This window comes from Microtus ochrogaster, linkage group LG2 (assembly GCF_000317375.1).
Source record: "Microtus ochrogaster isolate Prairie Vole_2 linkage group LG2, MicOch1.0, whole genome shotgun sequence".
NCBI lineage: Eukaryota > Metazoa > Chordata > Mammalia > Rodentia > Cricetidae > Microtus > Microtus ochrogaster.
Window position 1 is genome coordinate 2,668,934 of NC_022028.1, and position 23,974 is coordinate 2,692,907.

Sequence of the window (23,974 nt, forward strand, 5' to 3'; positions counted from 1 at the left end):
CCAGGACAGACTCCAAAACCACAGAGAAACCCTGTCTCGAAAAACCAAAAAAAAAAAAAAAAAAGATTTATTTATTTTAACTTGGGAGGAGGCAGAGATAGGCAGATCTCTGTGAGTTCGAGGCCAGCCTGGTCTACAAGAGCTAGTTCCAAGACAGGCTCCAAAGCTACAGAGAAACTCTGTCTTGAAAAACCAAAAAAGAAAAGAAAGATGTATTTATTTTTTTTTTTGTATGAGAGTTTTGCCTGTACATGTGTGTGTGCACCATGTGTGTGCCTGGTGCCCTCAGAGGCCGGAGAGGCTGTCCAAGCCCTGGAACTGGAATTACAAATGGTTGAGCGCCATCATGTAGAAGCTATAAGAACTGAACTGGATGGAATCAAACCCAAGCCCTCTGCAAGAACTGCAAATGCTCTAAACCACTGAGCCATCTTTCTAGGGAGGGCCCTGCCCACCCCACCATTCCTGAATTTGTTAAGTAAGGCATTCTGAAACCTTCTCACCCCTTGGGGCAGATTCTGCCCAAAGTATTTATGACAGGCAGTCATTCGCTTAGCTGACTTACCCTGGGGAGGATGGAGAGAAGTGTCTAGGTGGTAGAGCACTTGTCTAGCACGCTCAGGGCCCTGGGTTCAACTCCCAGGGGTGCAAGAAAATAAATAATATTAACAGCTGTGCATTCTGGGCACCTGCTACATGCTAGGTACCTAGCCCACACCCTCTTTGGGCTCTTGTGGATAGGGCACACGTGGGGTCGTTATCCATGTGACAAGCCCACTACAGAGGCTGTATTAGCGTGGAAACAGCCACACCAGCACAGAGGCCGAGGTAGGGAACTCAGAAGTAATCTGTAGGTGTGTTTGGCATTTGGCAGGTTGACTGAGACTCCAGGAGGCAGAGACTCTGGGAGGGTTTTTATCAACTATGCCAACTATGTTGAGGGACGCAAAGATGACCTACTGACACACGGGGACGGTTGAGATGGACGGAGGGTCTTGAATACAGCAGATTTAACACATCTGGAGTTGAAGAGAACTACTGGATCCATTTGGGGCATAGAAGACAGGGCTGCCACACAGGGTGCTGGACAGTGTTAGTCAGCGAAGTGCAGCTCTGGTTCCCCTGGCCTGGCCCTCAGGAGGGCTTACTGTCCAGCACTCTGCAGTGAGGGCTCAGCCCACCAGTCAAATAAGGGCCTACTGTGTTCACTTTGTGTGGTCCAAGCTGGCCTCCGATTCTCTGTGGCCGACGATGACCTTGAACTCCTGATCCTCTTGCCTGTGCCAGCTGGGATTACAGTGAGCTGGGATTACAGCCGCGCACGACTACAGTTTGTACACACAGACAGGACCGTGTGCGTGCCCTTAGGAGAGAAACATTCTGCGGACTGGGACACATCTGTGACCATAACAGACCAAGGTGACTGCCCTGGCAGCAGCTGTATCTACTTAGGGTTTACTATTGCTGGAAGGAGACACCATGACCACGACAGTGCTTATAAAGAAAACATTTAATTGAGGGGGGCTCGCTGACAGTTTCAGAGGTTCAGTCCATTATGATCACGAAGGGGAGCATGGCTGCGAGCAGGCAGATGTGGTGTGAGAGTCAAGAGTGCTAGTCTTGCAGGTAACGGAAAGTAGACTGAGCCCCACTGAAGGAAGCTTGAACAAGAGACCCCAAAGCCCACCCCACAGTGACACACTTCCTCCAAGAAGGCCACACCTCCTAACAGTGCCGCTCCATTCAGGGGTCATTTTCTTTCAAACCACCACCACCTGGCAAGGGTGAGGTGACCATCTACGTAAAGCCTGTTGTGCAGTGGCCCACGACAGAGCTAGGAAGTCAGAAGAATGCAGGAGGGCGGTGAGTGGGGTGTGCCAGGGTAAGGAGAGTTCTGGAGAGTTCTGCTCCTCCAGGGGAGCCTGCTGGAGATGGCATTTGGAGAAGTAGGGAAAGAAAGGAGTGAGACTGTTCCAGGCAGAGAGAGGTACCACTCTGCCGTGTTTCGCCTGAGTTTCAGCAGAAGATCAGCACGGACAGAGCAGAGGAGAAGGTGCAATCAGGAGAGACAGCTCACCAGGCCTGAGGCCCACCTGGAACCTCAGCTTCTCCCCCTTGAGGGTGTCTGTGGTAGCTCTGAGCACGGCAGGATCTGACGCAGCCTCTGTTTTTAGTTCTTGTTGTTTGTTTTTGTTTGTTTGGTTTTTGTCCTGGCTCTGGGACACACAACAGATTGGTGAGGTGTAACCAAAGACAAAGTAGTATATTGTTGTTTATTTGTTTCATTTTTGAGACAGGGTTTCATGTAGCTCAGAGTGACCTCCAACTCACCAAGTATCTGAGGATGATCTTGAACTGCTGATCCTCCTGCTTCTGTATCCCAAACACTGGAATTGCATATGCACACAGTTTCTACAGTGCTGTGGATTGAACCTAGGGCCTCCTGCATGCTAGGCAACCACTCTATTAACTGAGCCAAATCCCAACCCTTTGGCTACATCTTTAAATGGCTAATCTCTGTGCCTCAGTTTCTTCATCTGTAGAATGGGGCTAATTACAGCCCACATCATAGAGTTGTTACAGTAGGTTTAGGCGAGTGTCCTTCATACACAGCACTTATACTGGTTCCTGGGACACCTCTTCACCCACTTGGTTAAATACATAATCAGAGCACAGTTAAGGCAGAGATTCAGAGTGGTGGTGGTGCACACTTTTAATCCCAGCATTCGGGAAGCAGAGACAGGTGGATCTCTGTGAGTTCAAGGCCAGCCTGGTCTACAGAGTGAGTTCTAGGACAGGCTCCAAAGCTATAAAGAAATCCTGTCTCGAAACACCCCCCCCCCCCCCAAAAAAAAAGGACTCCCAATGCAGACTGGCTGTGCTCCCTTCAGTTCCACTCTGGTTTACTCACCTCCTGTGCCTATAAAGAAACTGGGTATCCCCCCACTAGCTCCATTTGCTTTTCGGGGCGATGGGGGCTACAGACACTAGGTGAAACTGGACTGTTGTGATGGGGGCTCCCCTGCTCCTGTCTCTGACTCGCCTGCCCCGCCCACAGACTGCTGCGTCCACTGCATCCTGTCCTGTCTGTTCTGTGAGTTCCTGACACTCTGCAACATCGTCCTGGACTGCGCCACGTGCGGTTCCTGCAGCTCCGAGGACTCCTGCCTCTGCTGCTGCTGCTGCGGCTCCGGCGAGTGCGCCGACTGCGACCTGCCCTGCGATCTGGACTGTGGCATTGTGGATGCCTGCTGCGAGTCGGCAGACTGCCTGGAGATCTGCATGGAGTGCTGTGGACTCTGCTTCTCGTCCTGATGCCACAGAGTAGCCCCAGAGCTGCCACACGAAGCTTGACACCTCCCCTGACCCCAGGGCCCCCTCAGAATCCCAGCCCAAATGTGAGAAGGTGGGATGGCCAGAGGAGCCATCTCAGCCGCGAAACAGGTCCGTTACTGACAAGCCGGCTCTCCTCGGTGGGTGACCGGGAACGTGGCGTCTAGAACCTGGTAAGACAGGACCAGTTAGCTGCCAGGACTCCGAACACTGTGAACGGCAGGGGAGGGGCAGGAATGGGAGGCCTATGTCCTTCTCTACCTCTGCTCCAGGTGTCCGCCTCCCTCGGCTACCCCAGCTTGGAAGACAGAAAATGTGAAAAGACACCTGCCCAGCCTGTGTCAGCCCCTACCCTCCTCCCCAGCTCATTTGCTGGGCTCTTATAGGAGCCTGACCCGTACAGTGACCCAAGAGGGTGGGGCTTGGGATGGGGTTGGGTGGGACAGGGCATAGTAAAACTGGAAGCCGGGGTGGGCAGAGGGAGGGTCTGTGCTATTCGTTGCTGTAAATAAAGATGTTTGTCTGTTCCGTCTCCACTTTCCTTGGGACCTGTGACAAAATGTAAGGGCATAACTGCTGAGAAGCAATACTCCCTGCCAGGACCTTATATGCGGTCTCGGATGGGCTCATAAGCAATACTCCCTGCCAGGACCTTATATGCGGTCTCGGATGGGCTCATAGGCAAAACGCTACCACAAAAACATGAGAAATTGGCTTTGAGTCCCCAGAGTCCACATAAAAGATGGCTCTAGAAACCTGTGTCTGCCATCCCAGAACTCCCTCATCAAGATGGAGGCCGAGAGAATCTCTGGGAACAAGAAACTGTTTCCAATGAGAGAGGAGGCGAGAGCTGGCCCTGAGATTGCCCTGTGGCACACACGCGTGCTAGCACACACAGACCCTATAGCACACACCATTCTCCTTGGCTCATGACTTCACTTTCCACAAGGAGGATAGGTCAGGTCCTCACCGCTCTTCCCAATGCCCGCCAACTGACAGGTCCAGCAAGGGAAGAGTTAACCTTGGCACGGTGTAATTAACAACAGATGCGTCCAGCTTTGATTAATTAACTCCTGCTGGGGGCAGCTTCTCCAAGCTTCCTGATGGAGCTGCTCCAAGGCTCAGGCTGATCCTGTGTCAACTGCTGAAGGGTGCCTTGGAAGGGGTGACCCCAGGCCTCACCCTGACTTGAAGCTGGGACTCTGGGGATTGGGGGCAGATGTGGCCTGAGCAAGAGACATATTCCCTGGCTCAAGTCCTATTCCCCAGGTGTCAGAGACTGGAAGAGAAGGAAGCCTTTGTCAGGACCACAGGGACCTTGGAGGTCATGGGTCCAGTGACCCATTCAGGCAAAAAGTAGAATATGGCCATCAGAGACAGACCTGGGTATCCCTGCACTGGGGTACAAAGGCCCACAGCAATCAGGATCAGGCCACATGACAGGGACCTGGGGGTCCGGGGAAGAGACGTGGCTGAGGAGACACTCAGGTATGTGTGGGTGCTGCTTCCATCTCAATGGCTGGAGGGAAGGACACTCAGAAGGGCCATAGGCACCCCAGACTCTCTCCAGAAATATTATGGAGCGGCCGTGGGCTTCCCTTCATAGCAGAAGGTTGTGACAGGCCCTAAGGGGACTCCTGCCCAACAGGCCCAGGCCGCAGACCTTACTTTGCCTGCTTTCTGGATTCTAACACCACGCTGGAAATTTAGGAAAAGACAGGACCAGCCTGGAGTCATCATAGTGCTAAGAGAAAGTGCAAGGCCCCTGGTGTTATTAATTTGTCTATATTCATTTGTTTACAATTTTTATTTAGTTATTGTGCATGTCCAAGGTTCAAGAGTCCAATCTGGATCTTATATGCTCTGTTTGTTTGTTTGTTTGTTTGTTTGTTTGTTTGTTTGTTTGTTTGAGACGGGGTCTTTCTCTGTAGCCCTGGCTGGCCTGGAGTTCACTCCGTAGACCAGGCTGGCCTTGAACTCACAGAGGTCCGCCTGCCTCTGCCTCGCCACACTGGGATTAAAGTGTGTGCCACATGCAGTTTCTTTTGTTGTTGTTTTAAACAACAACCACAAAAAATGTGAACGCAGTTTGATCCTCTCAGTGACCTCAGTAAGCGAGGCAGAGCCACTGAGTGCCAGTGGACGGGTGACTTGGTTTTATTCTTGTCCATTCTCAGCAGCCATGGACACACCCATTTACATAACTGTACTCCCTCTGAAGAAGGTTCCAGAAAATGAAAGGTGGGTGTAATGGTGCCTGTGATCCCACACTCCGGAGGCAGAGACAGGTTACAAGCCAGCAGCACAGTGGAAGCATGCCTCAGACAGTCTGCAAGTGCATCCCTGGGCACATGAGTGGCTGTGGCACAGGCAGGGCCCCCAGTGGGCCTCTGTGAATGTCGACAGCCCCCATTCACACGTCCTCAGGTTGTCCCCATCTCCGCTGTCCTGAATGCTTTCATGGGAGGAGACTTGTGGGGTGGCAGCCTCATAGCTCCCTCAGTCTGGGGGTTGGGAGGTGGTCAGAAAATCCAGGATAAAGGATGCAGGGCTCCTGACCAATTCAGCATCAGCCCAGGTGGGCAGGAAGCCCGGCTGGCCTCCCTCTCTGCTCATAGACTGCTGGCGGTGGCAGGAAGAGGCACCTCTGCAGTCCAAACATTGACTTCCTGTTGCAGGCTCCAGGCTGTTTTCTTTAGGATAGTGGCTGAATCCCAAGAGTTGAGCAGGGTGGGGGCAGGCAGGACACAGGAAAGATCTAGCCAGGCTCAGCACACACACGCGCACACACACACACGCACACACACACTCAACTTCATGTGCATACTCATTTCTCTATGCACATTTCTTCAGGCATGTGTGTACACACACATGCACACACACTTTCGTGTGCACACCCTTTACTTAACACACACACATCTCTACAGGAACTTCCATTCATGTGCAAACTCATTCACACACAGGCCCTTCTAAACACATGTGCGCGTGCGCACCACACACACACACACACACCTTCAAGGTGACACCCCTTGACACACATACACCTTTTTTTTTGTTTTTTTTAAATATTTAGTTATTCATTATGTATACAATATTCTGTCTGTGTGTATGCCTGCAGGCCAGAAGAGGGCACCAGACCCCATTACAGATGGTTGTGAGCCACCATGTGGTTGCTGGGAATTGAACTCAGGACCTTTGGAAGAGCAGGCAATGCTCCTAACCTCTGAGCCATCCCTCCAGCCCCACACAAACACCTTTATCAGCATCCATTCCATGTGTATTTTCCTTCATATACATACATCCTTACTCACACACACACCTTCATGGTATACCCCCAACACACACACAGAGTCACATGGTGACCCCCATCCTGCATTCCAGAACTGTGCTGAGGTCATCGTTCACCCTGCATTCCCATGCCTACCCTGCTTCCCCACCATCCACCTTTCCCAAGAAGCCAAGGGCATTCATCTAGAGCTGTTCTCTCCCCATTTGCACCAGCCAGCATCCCAGGAAAGCCCTAGCTGGGCACCCTTCTCTCCCACACTCCTCTGACGGCACCTACCTTCACTTTCAGCTGGACAGAGTGGGTGACAGTTCTCAGCTGGCTTTGCTATGGGTCACAGAACAAGCCCCCCACTCCCACCCTGGCCTTGATATCCATTGTGCACACACTGGAGCTTGAGGGACTCTGGAGATCTGAAGGCCGGAGTCAGGAAGCGCCTGCCTCTGCTTCTCTCTGATCTTTGGAGCACTACCCTGGTCACCCTTGTCAGGACATTTCTTGTGAGATCCTGTCACTCCTGAGCTGTCCACACCGAGGTAGAAGATAAGAAGAGGAGCCCAAGTCAAGCTGACCCTGGCCTGAAGCATTCTGGGACCTCATGCTCTGGTCTAAGAGGTGCTGCGCATGCTCTGGTCTAAGAGGGGCTGCACATGCTCTGGTCTAAGAGGGGCTGCACATGCTCTGATCTAAGAGGTGCTGTGCATGCGTTGGCAGAGGCTGTGTGAGGCAGGATGCTTGCCCGTGCCCTCAGCCTCCCTCATATTAACGGGCGCTTTCTGTTCATGGACCCAAAGCTGGGCACTTAGTGTTTCAGATACCACCCCTGGCTCCGGAGCTGTTAGAGGAGGCACTTGAACAGCCATACTTGTTTGCAGTCAGTCGTGTTCTGGGCCTCTGCCAAAGAGTAGTGGGATTGGCGTGGCCCCTGAGGTCATCAGGGCTGCTGCTCACCCCTATCGCTGTGCAGGTGGGGGACAGTGGGACTCCACTGTAGCTGGGAAAGCAACACAGCCACAGCACAGCTCTGGGGACAGAGGAGGTGGTAGAGCTCGTCACTTGCTGAGCTCTGGCCTTTCCAGGGAGAGGAAGATCACAGTCTGGGGTGACACCCATGACACAGGACCTCATTGGCTTTGGCGCCCCTTCCCAACCCTGCCTCCGCCTGCCTCTCATCTCACAGTCCCGACCACCTCGAAACCTGCTTTTAGGGGGATCGCATCCTCCTTACTGCAGCGGTGCAGGGGCTGGGCGTGTGTTGGGGACGCTCATACACTAGCTGCCCGCCACAGCCTCAGTTTGCACCCCTGAGAAGTCCTAGATTAAAGACAAGTAAAAGACTAATTCACTCAGTTTATGCTACAGATTTAGGGCTGTGTTGTGATTGGCTAGGCCGACTACACATGACATTTCTGGGCCCTGGGAAGGTGCGTTACATGGCTATCCCTCCAGAGCCATGTAGAATAGAGAAGTGTACTTTGGGGCTCCTGAGAAGGCAGGCTGGGAAATGAAAACAAAACAGTGGGAGCCACTCTGGGGGTGCAGGAGATATGCTTGGTGGGGTTGCTGGCCTCAAAACTTCCAACAGTAAAACACAGCTCAGCAAGGACACATGCCTTCAACATCCGTGGTTTGGTGGAGATGGTGGCTCCCTCTCAGGCTCCAACAGGCAGAGGTTAGAGCAAGGGGCAGACAGATAGGAGGACCTCCCAGCTCTAGGAGAGAGAGGATGAACAGGGTCCCAGGAGCCAACACCCCAAGTGCAGCTCCCCTGGTCCCAGACAGCTCTGGGGCATGGGTTGTCCTGGTGCTGACAGAGAGCGGAGTGTTATCCCAGGCGACCCCACGATGCCTTCTGACTAAGACTACCATGCTTAACCACAGGGACCGGGGCATCTGATGAGAAAGAAATACCAGGACGTAGAGAAGACGAAGGTATGGGGTGAGCTGAAGAAAAGGAAGCAGGGCTGGCAGATGGCTCAGCAGGCAAAGATACAAGACAAACAAATAAAATGTGATTTTAAAAAGAAAGAAAGGAGATGGAAGTGCTTGAGAAAGATCCTGGGCACCCAGAGGGGACAGTGCTGTGGGGACCTGGCCCTAGGCTCCTCCCAAGGTCACCCATAGTGGGATGTCAGGGCAGCCTGGGTCCCTCCCAAACATGGAGCTTCCACAGAACTGGGCAGCTTAGCATTAATTAGAGGCCCTGGCTAATGGCTTGGAAGATTGGCCAGTTCTAGAGACGCTGATGAGTAGACACCTCGGCGAGATTTATTTCTAATTATCTCATTTGTCTCCCCCCATTACTCTTTATGGCCTGGATTTATGGGACCATTAGGGCCTCCCCTCCCCTGACCAGGCCAGCGTGAGCATCAGCCTTGGGATACTTCATAATAACAATAATAATGTTCTCCATGGTCAGATTGATGGAGGATTTGCCTTCTTGTCCTCTTCATCCTTGTCCTTGGGACCTCAGATACCAGTTGCCCCCATGTCCCTTTCCCTTCTAGGACCAGTGGTTCTCAGCTCACCAACCTGAGGTGCTGAAGCCATGGCCTCCCCTGCCTCCTCCCTCACTGCACGGCCCTCACAGTCCCTTTACAACACCCCAGCCCAGAAGCTAAGGACAGCAGAGGGCCCAAAGCCTTTTGTAGGTAATAGTTGGCAAACAGCAGAAACGTGTGGGGTTTTTTGTTTGCTTGTTTTTATTTCCTTGAGTTTTTGTTGCTTTTTTTTTTTTCCAAGACAGGGCATCTCTGTGCAGTCCTGATTGTCCTAGAACTCTCTGGGCTTGAATTCACCGAGATCCACCTGCCTCTGCCTCATGGGTGCTGGGGATTAAAAGTGCGTGCCACTGGCGGTGTGGTTTAATCTGTATTTTCTCCTTGACCGAGAAGGACCGTGGTGATCCCCGAGGTGGTCCTGCTTCTCCAACGCGTCCGCTCTCAGCCTCTTCCCTCAGAGATAGCTGTCCGATCTTCAGTTTGAGGTAGCTTCCCCCTCGTGAGGGTGGCATACACCTGAGCCCCCCTGCCCATTGTATGTTGCCCCTGGGACATCTGCTTGGGCAAAAGCTACCAAGTGGACATTCGCATGCCGTATCAGCTAGTGGCGTACAAAGCACCCTGGACTCACACAAAGCACATATCACTATTCACCAAAGTCCCCCGGTGGAAAGCCTGACTGTCTCCTGCTAGCAGAGGAGACATGCAGACCAGAGCGTTGAATTCTATCCAGCCGGAAAGAGACAGGATCCGATCACAGAGAAAGCTCACAAAACGGAGCTGCGGTAAAGGACCAGGGTGTGCTATGGGCTTCTGCTCACACATAGCTGAGCACGGGACTTTCATCCCTGGTGTTAAAGTCAGAATCGCTGTCACCCATTGCTGCCCTAAGGGGCAGAAGGACTGGAAGAGGGACGTGTGGTACTTCTGGGAAGAGGGACGTGTGGTACTTCTGGGAAGAGGGACGTGTGGTACTTCTGGGAAGCTGGCAAATGCTTGGGGGTTTTCTCTTAGACACTTTATGTTGCCACGTAAAACACCTTGGTCAAAGCAGATGAGAAGAGTTTATTTTCGCTGATGACTCCGAAGAGATTAGAGTCTGTCATGTCAAGGAAGCATGGCAGCACATGCCAGGCATGGTGGCTGCAGAGGATGCTGAGAGCTCACATCTTGGACCACAGACACAGAGCAGAAAGCATCTGGGGACGGCGGGAGTCTTTAAACCCTCAGGGGACATACTGTGCCAACAATGGCACACCTGCTGGATGTCCAGCATTACCAGCTAGGGATGAAGTGTCCAAATGCCGGAGACCATGGGTGATATTCTCTCAAAACACATCCTCATTTCCTTTCTTTTCTTTTTCCTTCCTTCCCATCCATCTATCACCTGAAACACATCCTCAGCCCTGTCCTGTCTTCTTCTGCATGGTACCTCTATGACAGTTGAGACAGGGTGGGGATGCCTCTGGGGATAGGCTGGTCTCTGGGCTCCCACTTTTCTGCAGAAAACGCGGAGCCTTCTAAGTAGTATGAACAGGCAGCTGCCTCCTATATCTTCCTGTTGCATTTCTGGGACATGGGATTGATGGAGGAAGGTCATTGGTTAATTATAATAAAGAAACTGCTTGGCCTCATAGGTTAAAACATAGGTGGGTGTAGTAAACAGAACAGAATGCTGGGAGGAAGAGGAAGTGAGCTCAGACTCGACAGCTCTGCTCTCTGGAGCAGAGACCATGCTCCCCTCTCCCGGGCAGACGCACGCGATGAAGCAAGCCGCCAGGTCAGACATGCTGAATCTTTCCCGGTAAGACCGGTGCTACACAGTTTATTAGAAATGGGTTGATCAGGATATCAGAATTAGCCAGTAAGGGCTAGAGCTAATGGGCCAAGCAGTGTTTAAAAGAATACAATTTGTGTGTTGTTATTTTGGGTAAAGCTAGCCGGTGGCAGGAGCTGGGTGGCAGAATGCAACCCACAGCTCCTACTACATGGGATCACATGACAGGGGCGGCAGGGGGTGGGCAGGGGTGGCACTGTGAAGAAAAGTCTTTCCAGAAAGAAGAAAGAACTCATAGCTGGTGGACTTCAGCTGCCTTTTACCATTGCTGTGTAACAAATAAGTCCAGACCAACAGCTTTGAACCATAACGAACAGTCATGGCTTCACACAAGAATGTGACACTGGCATTTGCATACGCTGGAATGGTGTGAGTCTGGCTCAGGGTCTCTCAAGAAGATTCAATCAAGATGGCAGCCTGGGGTTCTGGGGATGTGGCTAAATTGATGGAATACTTGCCTAGCATTCCTGAAGCTGTTGGTTTGATCTACAGCACTGCCTAAACTATGTATAGTATCATACACCAATCATATCACCACTTGGGAGGTAGAGGCAGGAGGATTAGAAATTCAAGGTCATCGTGGGCTACAAAGTAAGTTCTAGACGAGCCTGAGCTCTCAGAGACCCTGTCTCAAATGATGATTCGTTACTTACCTAGGACTATTATAAGGTACCACAACCAAGGCAATTTATAAAAGCATTTCAGACTATCATGGTGGGGAGCTTGGCAGGAGATAGGCAGACATGGTGCTGGAGCTTAGATCTTGACCCACAGCCACAGGCAGGGAGAGCTAACTGGAAATGGCTCGGGCTTTTGAAACTTCAAAGTCCACCCCCAGTGACACACCTCCTCAGCAAGGCTATAACTTCTTAATCCTTCCCAGTTTCACCAACTGGGGAACCAAGTATTCAGGAATAAGAGCCTGCAGTGGCTGTTTTTATTCAGCCCACCACTGGAAGATCAGTGATGATGATGATGGTGGTGATGATGGTGGTGGTGGTGGTGGTAGTGGTGGTGATAACATTAACTAGAACTATGGCCTCTGTCATCTTGATGGGACCAGAGGGCATGTTTCCACCGTGGCCCACTCCCAAGGCCAGAAGTCTGTGCTAATTAGTAGCGAGAGACCTCAGACCCTTGGGCCATCTTGCTACAGGGATTTTTGTTGTTGGTGGTGGGTGGGTTCTTTTTTAATTTGTTTTTGCTGTTGCTGTTTGGTTTTGAGACAAGGTTTTTCTTAGTAGCCCTGGCTGTCCTGGAACTCACTTTGTAAGCTAGACTGGCCTCCAACTCAGGGATCTGCCTGCCTCTGCCTCCCCTGAGTGCTGGGATTAAAGGCGGGCACCCTCACACATGGCGTGCCACAGGGATGTTTAAGAGGACTCACTCACTGTGGTCAGCTTGCTCCAGAGCAAATGATCCATTTCATCCAAAGGGAGTCCAAATGACCTGGGTGTCTGAGTCAGGCCTACTCAAGTTGAAAGACATCAAAAGGTGTGAATACATGAACCTGGAAAGGTAGAATCAGTGGGGGGCATCTTGGAAGCTGAGCACCATATGTACTAGAGATCAGGCTGCACCATCCTCTGAGTCCCTGGAACGTCTGTCAGTGCTCAGCACCCCTGGAATTCCTGCCTTCCTTTACCAATGAGGAAATCAACCTGGAGAGCCCGTTAACATTTTGTTTGTTCTCTTTATCAAAGTCAGGACATCAAGAATGCTAAGCAAATGCTCTGCCACTGAGCCATGTCCCCAGCCCTTTTTACGCCTGTTATTTTGAGGCAGGACTCTCTAAGTTGTCTAGACTAGTCTTGAACTTGATTTGCAGAGTTTAAGGTTGTAATTCTCTTGTATCAGCCTCCCAAGTAGCCGGAGCCACTGGCTTGTATCACCCAGCCCAGCAACCTTTTCTAAATAACATCTCCAATGGGTACCCCTGTGAGCCTGGTTCCCAGTGGTCCTGAGCACATCTCACGCTGTTACATTGTTTCATAAAGCCCAGAACGTGCCCTGCCCTGAGAGCCCAAGCCAGGTGCTGAGGTAGGCTTTCTGTGAACTTGGAGCTTGCCACCTGTCACTGACGATGCTGCATTCATGGAGACGTGTCTGCTCTGGTGCATTCCCCCCCCCCCCATGTTAGTCAGTTCAGAGACTGCTCCAGAGCAGAAACGGGAACCTGTTCCTGAGATCTCACAGCCCCAGGCCCCTTCCCACTCACACCCTGCCATGATTCTTGTTCTCGTGGTCCGGGACAGTGACACCCACATTCCAGACAGCAAATGGAGAGAAGACAAAAATAAGAGCCAAGGCTTATGGCAAAGTTCCTTAAAGAAGATTCCCGAGAGCTACCGGAACATCTGCAGCTTCCCATTGGCCAGAATGTTGCCACCAGTCACAATCTGCTGCACCAGAGGCTGGGAGCGCGAGCTTCCTTCTGGGTGGCCGTGCACGCTGCCAAAATTTCTACAATGGAAAAAACTGAGCTGGGAGTGTGGCTCAGGGGTAGAGTGCTTGCCTAGTGTGCATGAGACCTCAAGTTCAATCCTAGAACAGAGAAAGTGGGAAGATTGGGGATAGAGAGAGGAGAAGGAGCAGAATGAGGGGGAGGAAGGAAGAGGAGAAGGGGGTAAAGAGGAGGGAGCAGAGGGAGAGTAGAAAGAAAAAGAAATGGAGAATGGCTGTATCAGCCTTCATTCTTTGTGTGCAGGGTGGCGGTATGTCTGTGTGTGTGTGTGTGTGTGTGTGTGTGTTTTCATTTGTGTGGGTGTTTTGCCTGAATGCATGTTTGTGCGGCACATGCATGCTTAGTGGCCTCAGAGACCATAAGAGGGTATTGTATCCCTTGGAATCAGTGCTGGGAACTGAACCCAGGTCCTCCACAAGAGCAGAAAGTGCTCTTGGGTGCTGAGCCACTTCCCACCCCCACCCCATTTTGTTTCAGGAATAGACTTCTAATTTACTTGACTCTGCCAGGGAACCATGAGTTTTATTCAGAGAGCAGGCCCCAGCTCCAGGGCAGGAATCGTGATTGATCTAAGTCAGCCAGTACAGTCTCCAGGCATGTGCTAGTGATTGGTTTAGGAAAGCAGAAGGGCTATCTGCGGAAGCTCCAGGAACACGTGACAGAGACCGCCTCTTTTCCGCCCTCAGTACTTGTCTGACATCCACATTTGACCTCCATGCTAACTTTTGTCTTGCTCTGTTCATCAAATCCAGGCCCTCGCACATGCCAGGCAAGCTCCTGCCCCATGAAGAAGCCCTGGCTAGCAAAGCAAGACAATCCCTGAGGAGGCCAGGGTGGGGAGAAGAGACAGCTGCAGCTGGCCATGGTGCGGCAGCCCTGGGAGGTGAGACAGAGCAGCAGGATCACTGAGGATTTGATGGTCAGCCTATTGTACACACCGACTTTGAGCAAGGCTGTAGAACCAGACCGTGCCTCAGCAGCAGTGAAAGTCTCCCAATTCCTGTCTGCCCTGAAACCACACTATCTCTGAACTTCCCGGTGTGTGCGCACATGCACTCCCAAGCATGTGGGGTAAAAGGGCACCCTCAGGTACCACCCACCTTGTTAGTGGTGTTCCCTTTTTCTTTCTCAGAGCTCAGAACTGAACCTGGGGCCTTGTGCTTGCTCTGCAAGTATCTCTAATCCCCAGCAACCCTCCTCACGCTGCTATTGAGACAGTGTCTCCAGCTGGCCTGGAGCTCACCAAGTAGGTTATATTAGATAGCTAGCAAACCTCAGCTTGATCTTACTCCAAAAATCCCCAAAGGGTGAGGTAGTAGAGTGGCTGCCTCCCTGGGATGAGGCTGTGGGTTCTAATCTTGGAGAGAGGGGAGCATAAGCTGGTATAAAATGGCTGCAAATCACATATATGATAAAATATTTGCCTGGTGAATATATAAATGTATTGATCATTTTTTTTCCTGTTGCTGGTACCACACACCTGATAAGATGAACCCAAGGGCAGGAGGTTTGTTTTGGTTCGCAGTCTAAGGGATAAGGTTTATCATGGCAGGAGGGCAGGGCAGCAGGAGGCTTCTCAGGATGGGAGGTTATGTTGGCCATTTTCTCAGCTCTCCACAGGCAGGAAACACTCACACATGAAATAAAAATAAACAAATCTTTTTTAAAAGTCTTCAAGTACATTTTTTAAAAATATTTTTATTCCGTGTGTGTCTTTTGCCTACATTTGTGTGTCTGTGCACGTGGACACAGGTTGCAGTACCCAAAGAAGTCAGAAGAGGGCAGCATATCTGGAAATTGAGCTACAAATGGTTGTGAGTGCTGGAAACTGAACTCTGGTCCTCTGCAAAAGCAGCAAGTGCTCCTAACCACGCAGCCATCTCTCCAGTCCCTTCAATCACAATCTATATAACTATAGTAAACTCTTACATTTCACATCACTTAGCATCTCAGTTTTCTTACCAATAACATAGGGATATGATACACTTATGGAATATCTGTGCTGCTATGCACACACGTGTGCATGTGTGCAAGTGCACCTCCTAGAAAAGCTTCCAAATGAAGAGACTCTCTCACTGAAAACTCGGTGAGCATGCGGGCACTAAAGAGGCACAACTCCAGATGTCCCCACACCACCCTCAAGGTATCGGTTGATGGCTACGGAGAAATGGCCACTCCGATCTAGAAAGTAGAACTGCCTGGGTACTACTAGAGTGCCTGTCTGCTCTTTGGACAAAATCATTCTGTCCTTGTGTCATTCCATCCCTCCCGTGTGCGCATGCGCGCACACACACACACACACACACACACACAGAGCCAGGCAGAACAAACCAAAATGTTGTGGTAACACAGCTCTTCCCTCGCTTCCCACCTCCGGGATTACTGGCCAGTAATTACCTAGCGAACCAGAGAGTCTACCAGGACCCCAGCTAGGTACCAGATATAATTGGTCCCTAATTAGAAAAAGTTATCAAATGGGAACAATTATATCTATTCTCCACTTCATCTCCTCTCCCTCAAGCCAAATCTCTCTGTCTCCCTCCCAGGGGGGACCTTCCTGCTATGAGACCAGGAGTGGGGGGAGTTGGGGAGGGAGGAGGGCAGAGGCCCTTGGTCGCTGGAACCCACTCCTAGGAACCCTAGCCCTCAGCTGATTACTCTGGGGCCATTTAGGAAACGGACCACAGGACGTGGGCTTGCCATTCACTTCGGCAGCTCTGGGTGGAGACCTCGGCCTGTGTCCAGAAAGTGCCCAGAAATGATTGTTGACTGCACCCAAGATGGCTGATGTTTGGCTCAGGAAATTTGAAGTTGAGAGGAAAAACCACAGGGCTGGGATGTAGCTCAGCAGGAAGAGTGTTTGTCCAGCATTCTGGAAGCTGTGGGTTCAACCCCAGCACTTCGGAAACTGGGGTGTTGTGGTGTACACCTGCAATTTCAGCTCTTGGAAGGTGGAGCAGGAGGAGCAGGAGTCTGGGGGGGGGCAGGAGGCGGGGCAGGAGGTGGGGCTGGAGGCGGGGCAAAGAACAGGTGAGGGAGTCAGGTCAGGCTGTGGAGACAGTCAACACTGAGGCTTTGAGAGACTGAAAAGTACCCCGCCCTCAACCTGGGGGTGTGTGGGCTTCACCTGGTGAGCACAGGGCAGTCAGCTAGCTAAGAAAAGTGTCACTCCTGGCCACACTAAGAACTGAGGGGCTGCAGAACCAGGCCAGGCCTCCAGGACTTGGGCGACCACAAATGGTTCCTAATAGACAAAGAAGGCAAAACGGTGTGGGAGCAGATGAAGCCAAATGTCCCGTGTTTTATCTTTGTCTCATCCAGCAGATACCATCTGCAATGGACTTCAAACTCTGGTTGGCTAGCATCCACCACGGAGTAGGGAGGATGGAACAGAGGGAGGAGCTCAGGCAGGGAAGACCAGAGTCCTGTGAATTACACACATCACAAGCCACTCCTGGGACTCCGGATGCAGACACTGTGTGCCCACTGGTGTGCAGAGACGGAAGGTGATAGCCATGATTGCTGGTGGTTATAGGGTTCTGTGTTGGTGAGATAAAATGTTCTGCTCCTGCCTGGAGACTGAGCAAGGAAAGGAAAAGCCGCAGTGTGAGACACATACTTCCTAGATGCCTTCTTTGTTCAAGCTGGAGACCTCACCATCCATCATGGTGCCTCTGCCTCCTGCCAGCAAGAGAACAATCAGGTTCGCTTTGTACCCAAACACTGGGTGTGGGTTGAGTAACAGGGAGGTGTGGTGGGTGTCCTGATGAGAGGCATCATTAAGTCGGGTCGTGGTGGTGCACACCTTTAGTCTCACCACTCAAGAGGCAGAGACAGGTGAATCTTTGTGAGTTCAAGACCAGCCTGGTCTACAGAGCTAGTTCAAGGACAGCCAGGGCTGCACAGAGAAACCCTGTCTCAAAAAACCAAGAAAAAGAAGAAGGAGGAGGAAGAAAAGGAGGAGGAAGAGAAGGAGGAGGAGGAGGAGGAGGAGGAAAGGAAGCATTAAAGCTGGAGCCAGAAGGAAGAGACAGAAGGGCTGTGGAGCGGGGTACAGTTGGAAAGCGCTTGCCCAGGCTGCAGGAGACTCCCTTCAATTCCAGCCCCACTACAGCAGGTGTGGTGGCCCCTGTCTGTGATTCCCGCACTTAGAGGTGAGGCTGAAATGACTCACTGGATAAAGGCTTGTCAAACAAGCCTCAGATCAGAGTTTGGAGCCCAAGATCCAAGAGTGCACCTAAAAGCTGGGCACGGTGTGGCAGAGAGGCGTGGGTGTTTGACTGAGAGATGGCAGGACAGTGAGGAGCTCTAAAGACCCCTGCCTCCACCTTCGGGTCTCCACAGTGCACACACGCAATCCACACATGCCCACCCCACACATGGGAACACCCATAAGCACCCACCTCCCAGCCCCTCCCTGTGCCACACACATGCAAAGAGGAAGTTGAGGTTACCCTTGCCTACATAGCCAGTTTGGCATCAGCCTAGAAAATAGAAAATATGAGATCCTGTCTCAAAACGAGCTAGAAACCAATTTTGTCTGTTATCTTCGTTGCACCCAGCACCTGAGGTGCCCATTTTTTAAATTTTGTTTTACACACACACACATACACACACACCCAAGTGTTCGCCTACATGTGTGTCTGTATATCACACTGCTCATGCCTGGTTCCTGAGGAGGCCAGAAGAGGGAGTCTAGCCACCCCCGAAACTGGAGCTACAGACAGTTGTGAGCTGTCATGTGGTTGCTGGAAATGGAACCCAGGTCCTCTAGAAGAGTAGCCAATGCTCTGAGCCATCTTGCCAGGGCTCCAAATGCCCACGGGTGTGTCTGTCTTTCACTCCACAGACACCATTAGAGCAGACAGCAGGCACCAGGCCCTGGGAACCAAGCAGGAAAGTGTCCAGCATACAGAGTTCCCATCTCAGGTGGAGACAGGCCACAGTGGTAACCCAGCTCACTGGAGATGGGCTGCTCTCCACAGGGGCCTGAGTCTTCTCTGACTGAGGAGATGATTTTCTGAGAGACCTGAATGAGAGAAGGGCCACCTTCATCACAGAGAAGCAGCAAGGCTCCCTTGTGGGAACCAGGCTTTACTTCCACAGTCGCGGCAGGTCTTGGGGTCCCACCATCTAGGTCCCCCATTTAACTGGATGTGAGACTTTGAGTGAGTTAGTCAAGCTCTCTGGGTACCCATTTCCTCGCTAACTACAGAAAAATACGCAGAGGTTACCATAAAGCAAGCTTAGAGACTAGGGCTTGGATTGTAGGTTCCATGGTGAAACTAGAGGAAGGGATGTAGTAACTTACATTTTTTAAATTTCGATTTCCCATGGCCGCTTAGCAGAGTATCATAACAAATGCTGGAGGGGGGAGAGCCTCAGATGACCCCAGTGTCTCCATGGCCAAGGTCATGAAGGAAGGCCTGAACAAAAGTCTCTGATCCCAGGACTGGAAGTGTCACAAGAGCAAGCAGGGCTCTCCCCATCCCCACCCTGCTGTCCTTCCTTGTGCCCACCACGAGAAAGCGAGGGCTCTCCCCACCCCCACCCCATTGTCCTTCCTTGCGCCCACCACGAGAAAGCAGGGCTCTCCCTCTCCCACCCCCCACTGTCCTTCCTTGCACCCATCATGCTACTCCCACATGTTTCATTCCAGAAGCTTCTAGCATGAGGGTCTTCTAGGCTTCTCTGAAGAGGGGGCTAATTAAACCTGAACTGACACAGCACTAATTGACTTCTTAATTACATGAACCACATGGTTAGAGGCGCAGCAGACACTAATGTTCATTAGAAAGCAGCCCTTCCCCCTCCCTTTTCTCAGGTCCTCTGCCCACTGAAGGCAGTAGCCCACCCCAGCCTAGTCCTACCCCAGAGAATCTCTGGGAATGTCACACTCCCTGGATCCAGGCTCCTAACAATAATGCAAATATACATGCCTCCCAGCTGAGGGTGGAGATGGACAACCAGGAGGGTTTTTTTTTTTTTTTTTATCATTTTTGCTTACGAGACAGATTTTGCTTATGAGACCTTAAGGCCTTCTGTAGCCAAGGATAACCTTGAACTCCTGATGCTCCTCCCCCCACCTCCCAAACACTAATATCACAGGTGTGGTCCACCACTCCCAGTTGATTTGGTGCTGGGGATTGAACCTAGGACTTCATGACCTCACGCGTGCAACTGAGCCACATCCCAAGTCCCTCTTTTGACTTTTTTAAAAAAATTATTTATTATATATACAATACTCTGTCTGTGTGTATGTCTGCCAGGCCAGAAGAGGGCACCAGACCTCATTACAGATGGTTATGAGCCACCATGTGGTTACCAGGCATTGAACTCAGGACCTTTGGAAGAGTAGTCAGTGCTCTTAACTACTGAGCCATCTCTCCAGCCCCCTTGACTTTTTTTTTAAGAGACAAGATTTCATGTCTATTAGGATGGACTTAGAATCAATATATAACCAAGAATGGGCTTGTGCTTCTGATCTTCCTGCCTTTATCTCCCAGGAGTGGTGGTGCCATTCCTGGGCAGGTTGTCCTGGATTGTACAAGATTTCAACTGGGTGTGCGGATCACCCCTTTAATCCTAGCACTTGGGAAGCATAGACAGGTGGCTCTCTGTGAGTTCAAGGCCAGCCTGGTCTATGTAGTGGGTTTTCCGAGCAAGTCAGTCAGCCAGGACCCAGTCTCAAAAGGAAAAAGAAAAGAAGAAAGAAAGAAAGAAGGAAGGAAGGAAGGAAGGAAGGAAGGAAGGAAGGAAGGAAGGAAGGAAGGAGAATTAGCCGAGCAGTGTATGAGGAACAGCCAGTATGAGGCAGCACCCTCTGTGGCCTCTGCTCCAGCTCTTGCCTCAGGTGTCCACCCTGCTTGAGTTCCTGTCCTGACTCCCTTCACTATGAACTGTGAGTGTTATCTGGGATATTTCTCCAAGATGTCACCAGGTATGTGACCCTCTCTAGGCCTGTTTAGATTTTTGGGTGTACCAACAGAGTTCAAGGTTGCTCTGGTCATACTGTAAGAATGAGGACTATGAGCAGGAATACCATTGGCCCTGCACATAGGTGGGTGGCCCTACATCTTTCTTCTCCCAGACACTCTAGGTTGTCACCTGTTGCTCCATTGTGACCATCCACTGGGCCAGGTCCCAGCCAAGTAACAGGGGAGGCTGCTGGTGCACAGACAAGCTGGCTATAATTCAAAGCCTCTCTCTTCCTTGAGGCCCTCCCTGACCACCCCAGCCTCCACTGCATGCTCCTCAGTGCCTGTGCCATCCTGAAGAGCATTCTTTGCCAGGTCACAACCTCCCCACACACTTATTGGGGTTGTGTCAGACAACATGTGCTTGCACCCATAAACACATCCAGCCATGTCTGCAGGACCCTTAGCATCCCCATCTTACAGATAAGGAAACGGAGGCAGAGGCTGAGGAACAGCACATTTCGATGAATTTAGAAAGAGAACCCGGCAATCAGACCACCTCCATGCTTTTAACTCTGATTATAATCAGGTGACTGATAGGTGCAGGATACCCACAGGACAAGAGCCGGTGGGCTTCGTAGGGCTTCTCATCTTCTCAGCAGGGCTCTTTTCTTCCTTACCTAAAACAAAACAAATCTCTCTCTCTCTCTCTCTCTCTCTCTCTCTCTCTCTCTCTCTCTCTCTCTCTCTCTGGTTTTTTTGAGACTGGGTTTCTCCATAGTTTTGGTACCTGTCCTAGAACTAGCTCTTGTAGACCAGACTGACCTTGAACTCAGAGATTCACCTGCTTCTGCCTCCCAAGTGCTGGGATTAAAGATGTGCCCCACCACCTGGCACAGAAGAATCTACTTATTTTGCTTTATGCGTGTGTGTGTTTTGCCTGCGTCTATGTAAGTGCAGTGGATGTGAGCCTGGTGCCAACCAAGGTCAGAAGAGGACATCTGATCCCTGGAAACGGAGTAACCCCTTGGCCCCCTGTAACTAACAAGTGTTCTTAGCTGCAGAGCCATCTCGCCAGCTCCCAACTGGCAAGCACTCTTGGGGTTTTTGCCAGCGCTGTGGTGCACGCTCACACCTGTACATGGTGTGTGCATGCAGCAGTGTGGGGAGCTCACACCCCACATGGGAAGTGTGAGCAAGTATTCAGTGTGTGCATGTCTGTGCACCTGGTGTGCTTCCTGCAGGGGGTTGTTGGAGGGCATATCCCAGTCCTCTAAGTGCTGGTGGCATTAGAAAGGTGAGGGCTGGGGTGGGGCTGTAGCCGGGGCTACATTAGACTCTGCATCAGGGCTGGAGAGCTGGTTCTGCCATTAAGAGTATTGTACTATTCGCTGGGGTGGGGAGTGGGGATATGGGGGTGGTGGTGCACACCTTTGATCCCAGCACTTGGGAAGCAGAGGCAGGTGGATCTCTGTGAGTTTAAGGTCAGCCTGGTCTACAAAGAGAGTTCCAGGACAGAGTTACACAGAGAGAAAAGCAAAAGCAACAACAATAACAAAAGAGTAGCGACTATTCTTGTAGAGGGCCTGAGTTCAGTTCCCAGCACCACATCTGGTCACTCTCAGGCACCTGTCACTCCAGCTCCAGGGGCTCAGCACCCTCTCTTGAACTCTGCAGACAACCCACTCACATATGGACACATAAACACATACACATATACACAAAACTAACATTTTTAATGTAGCACTTGAGGAACCTGAGATGAATCAGTGGTTAAGGGTACTGGCTGCTCTTCCACAAAACCAGGGGTCAGCTCCCAGCACCCACATGGCAGTCACAACCATCTGTAACTCCTGTCCCAGGGGATCCAATGCCCCCTTCTGGCCTTATCGCGCACAAGATACACATAGAGCAGATACACATACAGGCAAAACACAGGAAGAAAATAAAATAAATTAGGGGCTGGAGAGATGGCTCAGAGGTTAAGAGTTTCGCCTGCTCTTTCAAAGGTCCTGAGTTCAATTCCCAGCAACCTCCTGGTGGCTCACAGCCATCTGTAATGAGGTCTGGTGCCCTCTTGTGGCCTGCAGGTATACACACAGACAGAATAGTGTATACATAATAAATAAATATTTAAAAAAAATAAAATAATCAATAAATAAATAGGTTGTGTAAAAGAGAGAGAGGGAGAGGAGAGAGAGAGAGACATGGGGAGAGGCAGTTAGTTGGGAGGGCGAGGGCTCCTAATGAAAACGCAGTAGGTGCTCAATGCATGCTCGCTGTCTGAGAGGGCAATTCTGCATGGGGTTCCATGTGCCTCTACACAGGACTTCTTGTGTTCATAGGGAGCGGTGCATGGACACGGAACCATGTGCAGGGCACACAGGGAGCATGCGCAGGCATGAGATGAATGTACAAGGCTGAGTGGTGCCCTGTGGTGAGACTCTGGGTTGCATTACATGCGTGTTGGAGGCTGTAGCCCCAAGACCCTCATTCTAGGTGGGTCTGGAGTTGAGGGGGCCTGGCTGGGCCCAGGGGGTATCCCTGGCTGTCAGTCCCATGGTAGGTGGGGGTGTCCCCGCCAGCGGTGATTGAGCCTCTGCTCTCCCACCAAGCCTGCCAAAATACAGCAAGACAGGGTGTAATTACCAGCACTTACTGCGGCCATTACCCCCCCTAGCTGCTGCGTGTGACACACGACCCGTCAGCTCAGCATTTGCACCATTAAGGGGCCTCATTAGCATCCCGGCTCTGAAGCAAAATTACCCTCACTGCTCATTCCAAGATGTCATCAATTTTAATTTAGGGCCCAAAGATAGTACAATGGGAAGGCCCTCCCTGGCCTGCCGCACACGGAGTGAGCCAGTGGGGGAGGGGTTGGGGGGAGCCAGGCCAAGGAGGCATTGAGGGAGAGCGACAGGAGCAGGCAGAAGAAAGAGCAGAGCCAAGGAAAAGTCTATCCCCCAACAAAGAACACCCCTAACCTGAGCTTCCACTGGCGCCCCCTTGAAATGAAGTAGGGGTGGGGGGCAGTGACCATATACCCCCAGGATGCCAGGAGAGTTAAAAGCAGTGTTTAGCTCCTCCTCAATCCCCTTTAAGTCCTTACAGCAGCCCGAGAAGTTATAGATCTCCATCACAGATGGGGAAACTGAGGTACAGGCTCCTAGTGCAGCAAGCTGTCAGAGTTCACCATGAAGTGTAGGTCTGTTAGGCTTTGCTGCTTCCAGCCTTCCACCCAGATGCTGTGGCCTTGCGGAACAGTGTCCGTCAACACATCCGGGACAGGAGTGGGCAGAGGCAGCCATGCCCTGGTCTCAGACTGCCAGCCCATCTGCAGGGACCCTCACTCATTTGGTGTAAGACCCTGCACCTTCAGGCCTTACTGCACAAACGGTGTCCCATACCTAGAGTGCTCCCTTCCTCCTCCTACAGGGGGAGCACTCCTGCCAGCCTGGTCCCTAGAGACAGCTGTCAACTCTGGCCCCTTCATCACTTACAGTTTATATGTCTGTGTCCCCACCGTGTCTCCAGCTTACATGCCTGCCGCTCACCCTCTAAGGATATCTACTTAGGGTCAGCTCTCAGTGAGGGCTCAGCAGATGCCCGGGGATGCCCCCTAGCTGCAAAGGGCTC

General features: G+C 51.5%; 1 protein-coding gene across 1 annotated transcript in view; it reads left to right on the forward strand.

Annotated features, from left to right (window-relative positions):
* The window catches only part of Mdfi (MyoD family inhibitor), a 14,429-nt gene extending 10,682 nt beyond the window's left edge, over positions 1–3,747 (forward strand). Inside the window, exon 4 of the mRNA XM_005359698.2 lies at positions 3,059–3,747. Within this exon, the coding sequence (XP_005359755.1) occupies positions 3,059–3,315 (257 nt within the window). The 3' untranslated portion in view covers positions 3,316–3,747. The remainder of the gene's footprint in view (positions 1–3,058) is intronic.
* Positions 3,748–23,974: the final 20,227 nt, after the last annotated feature.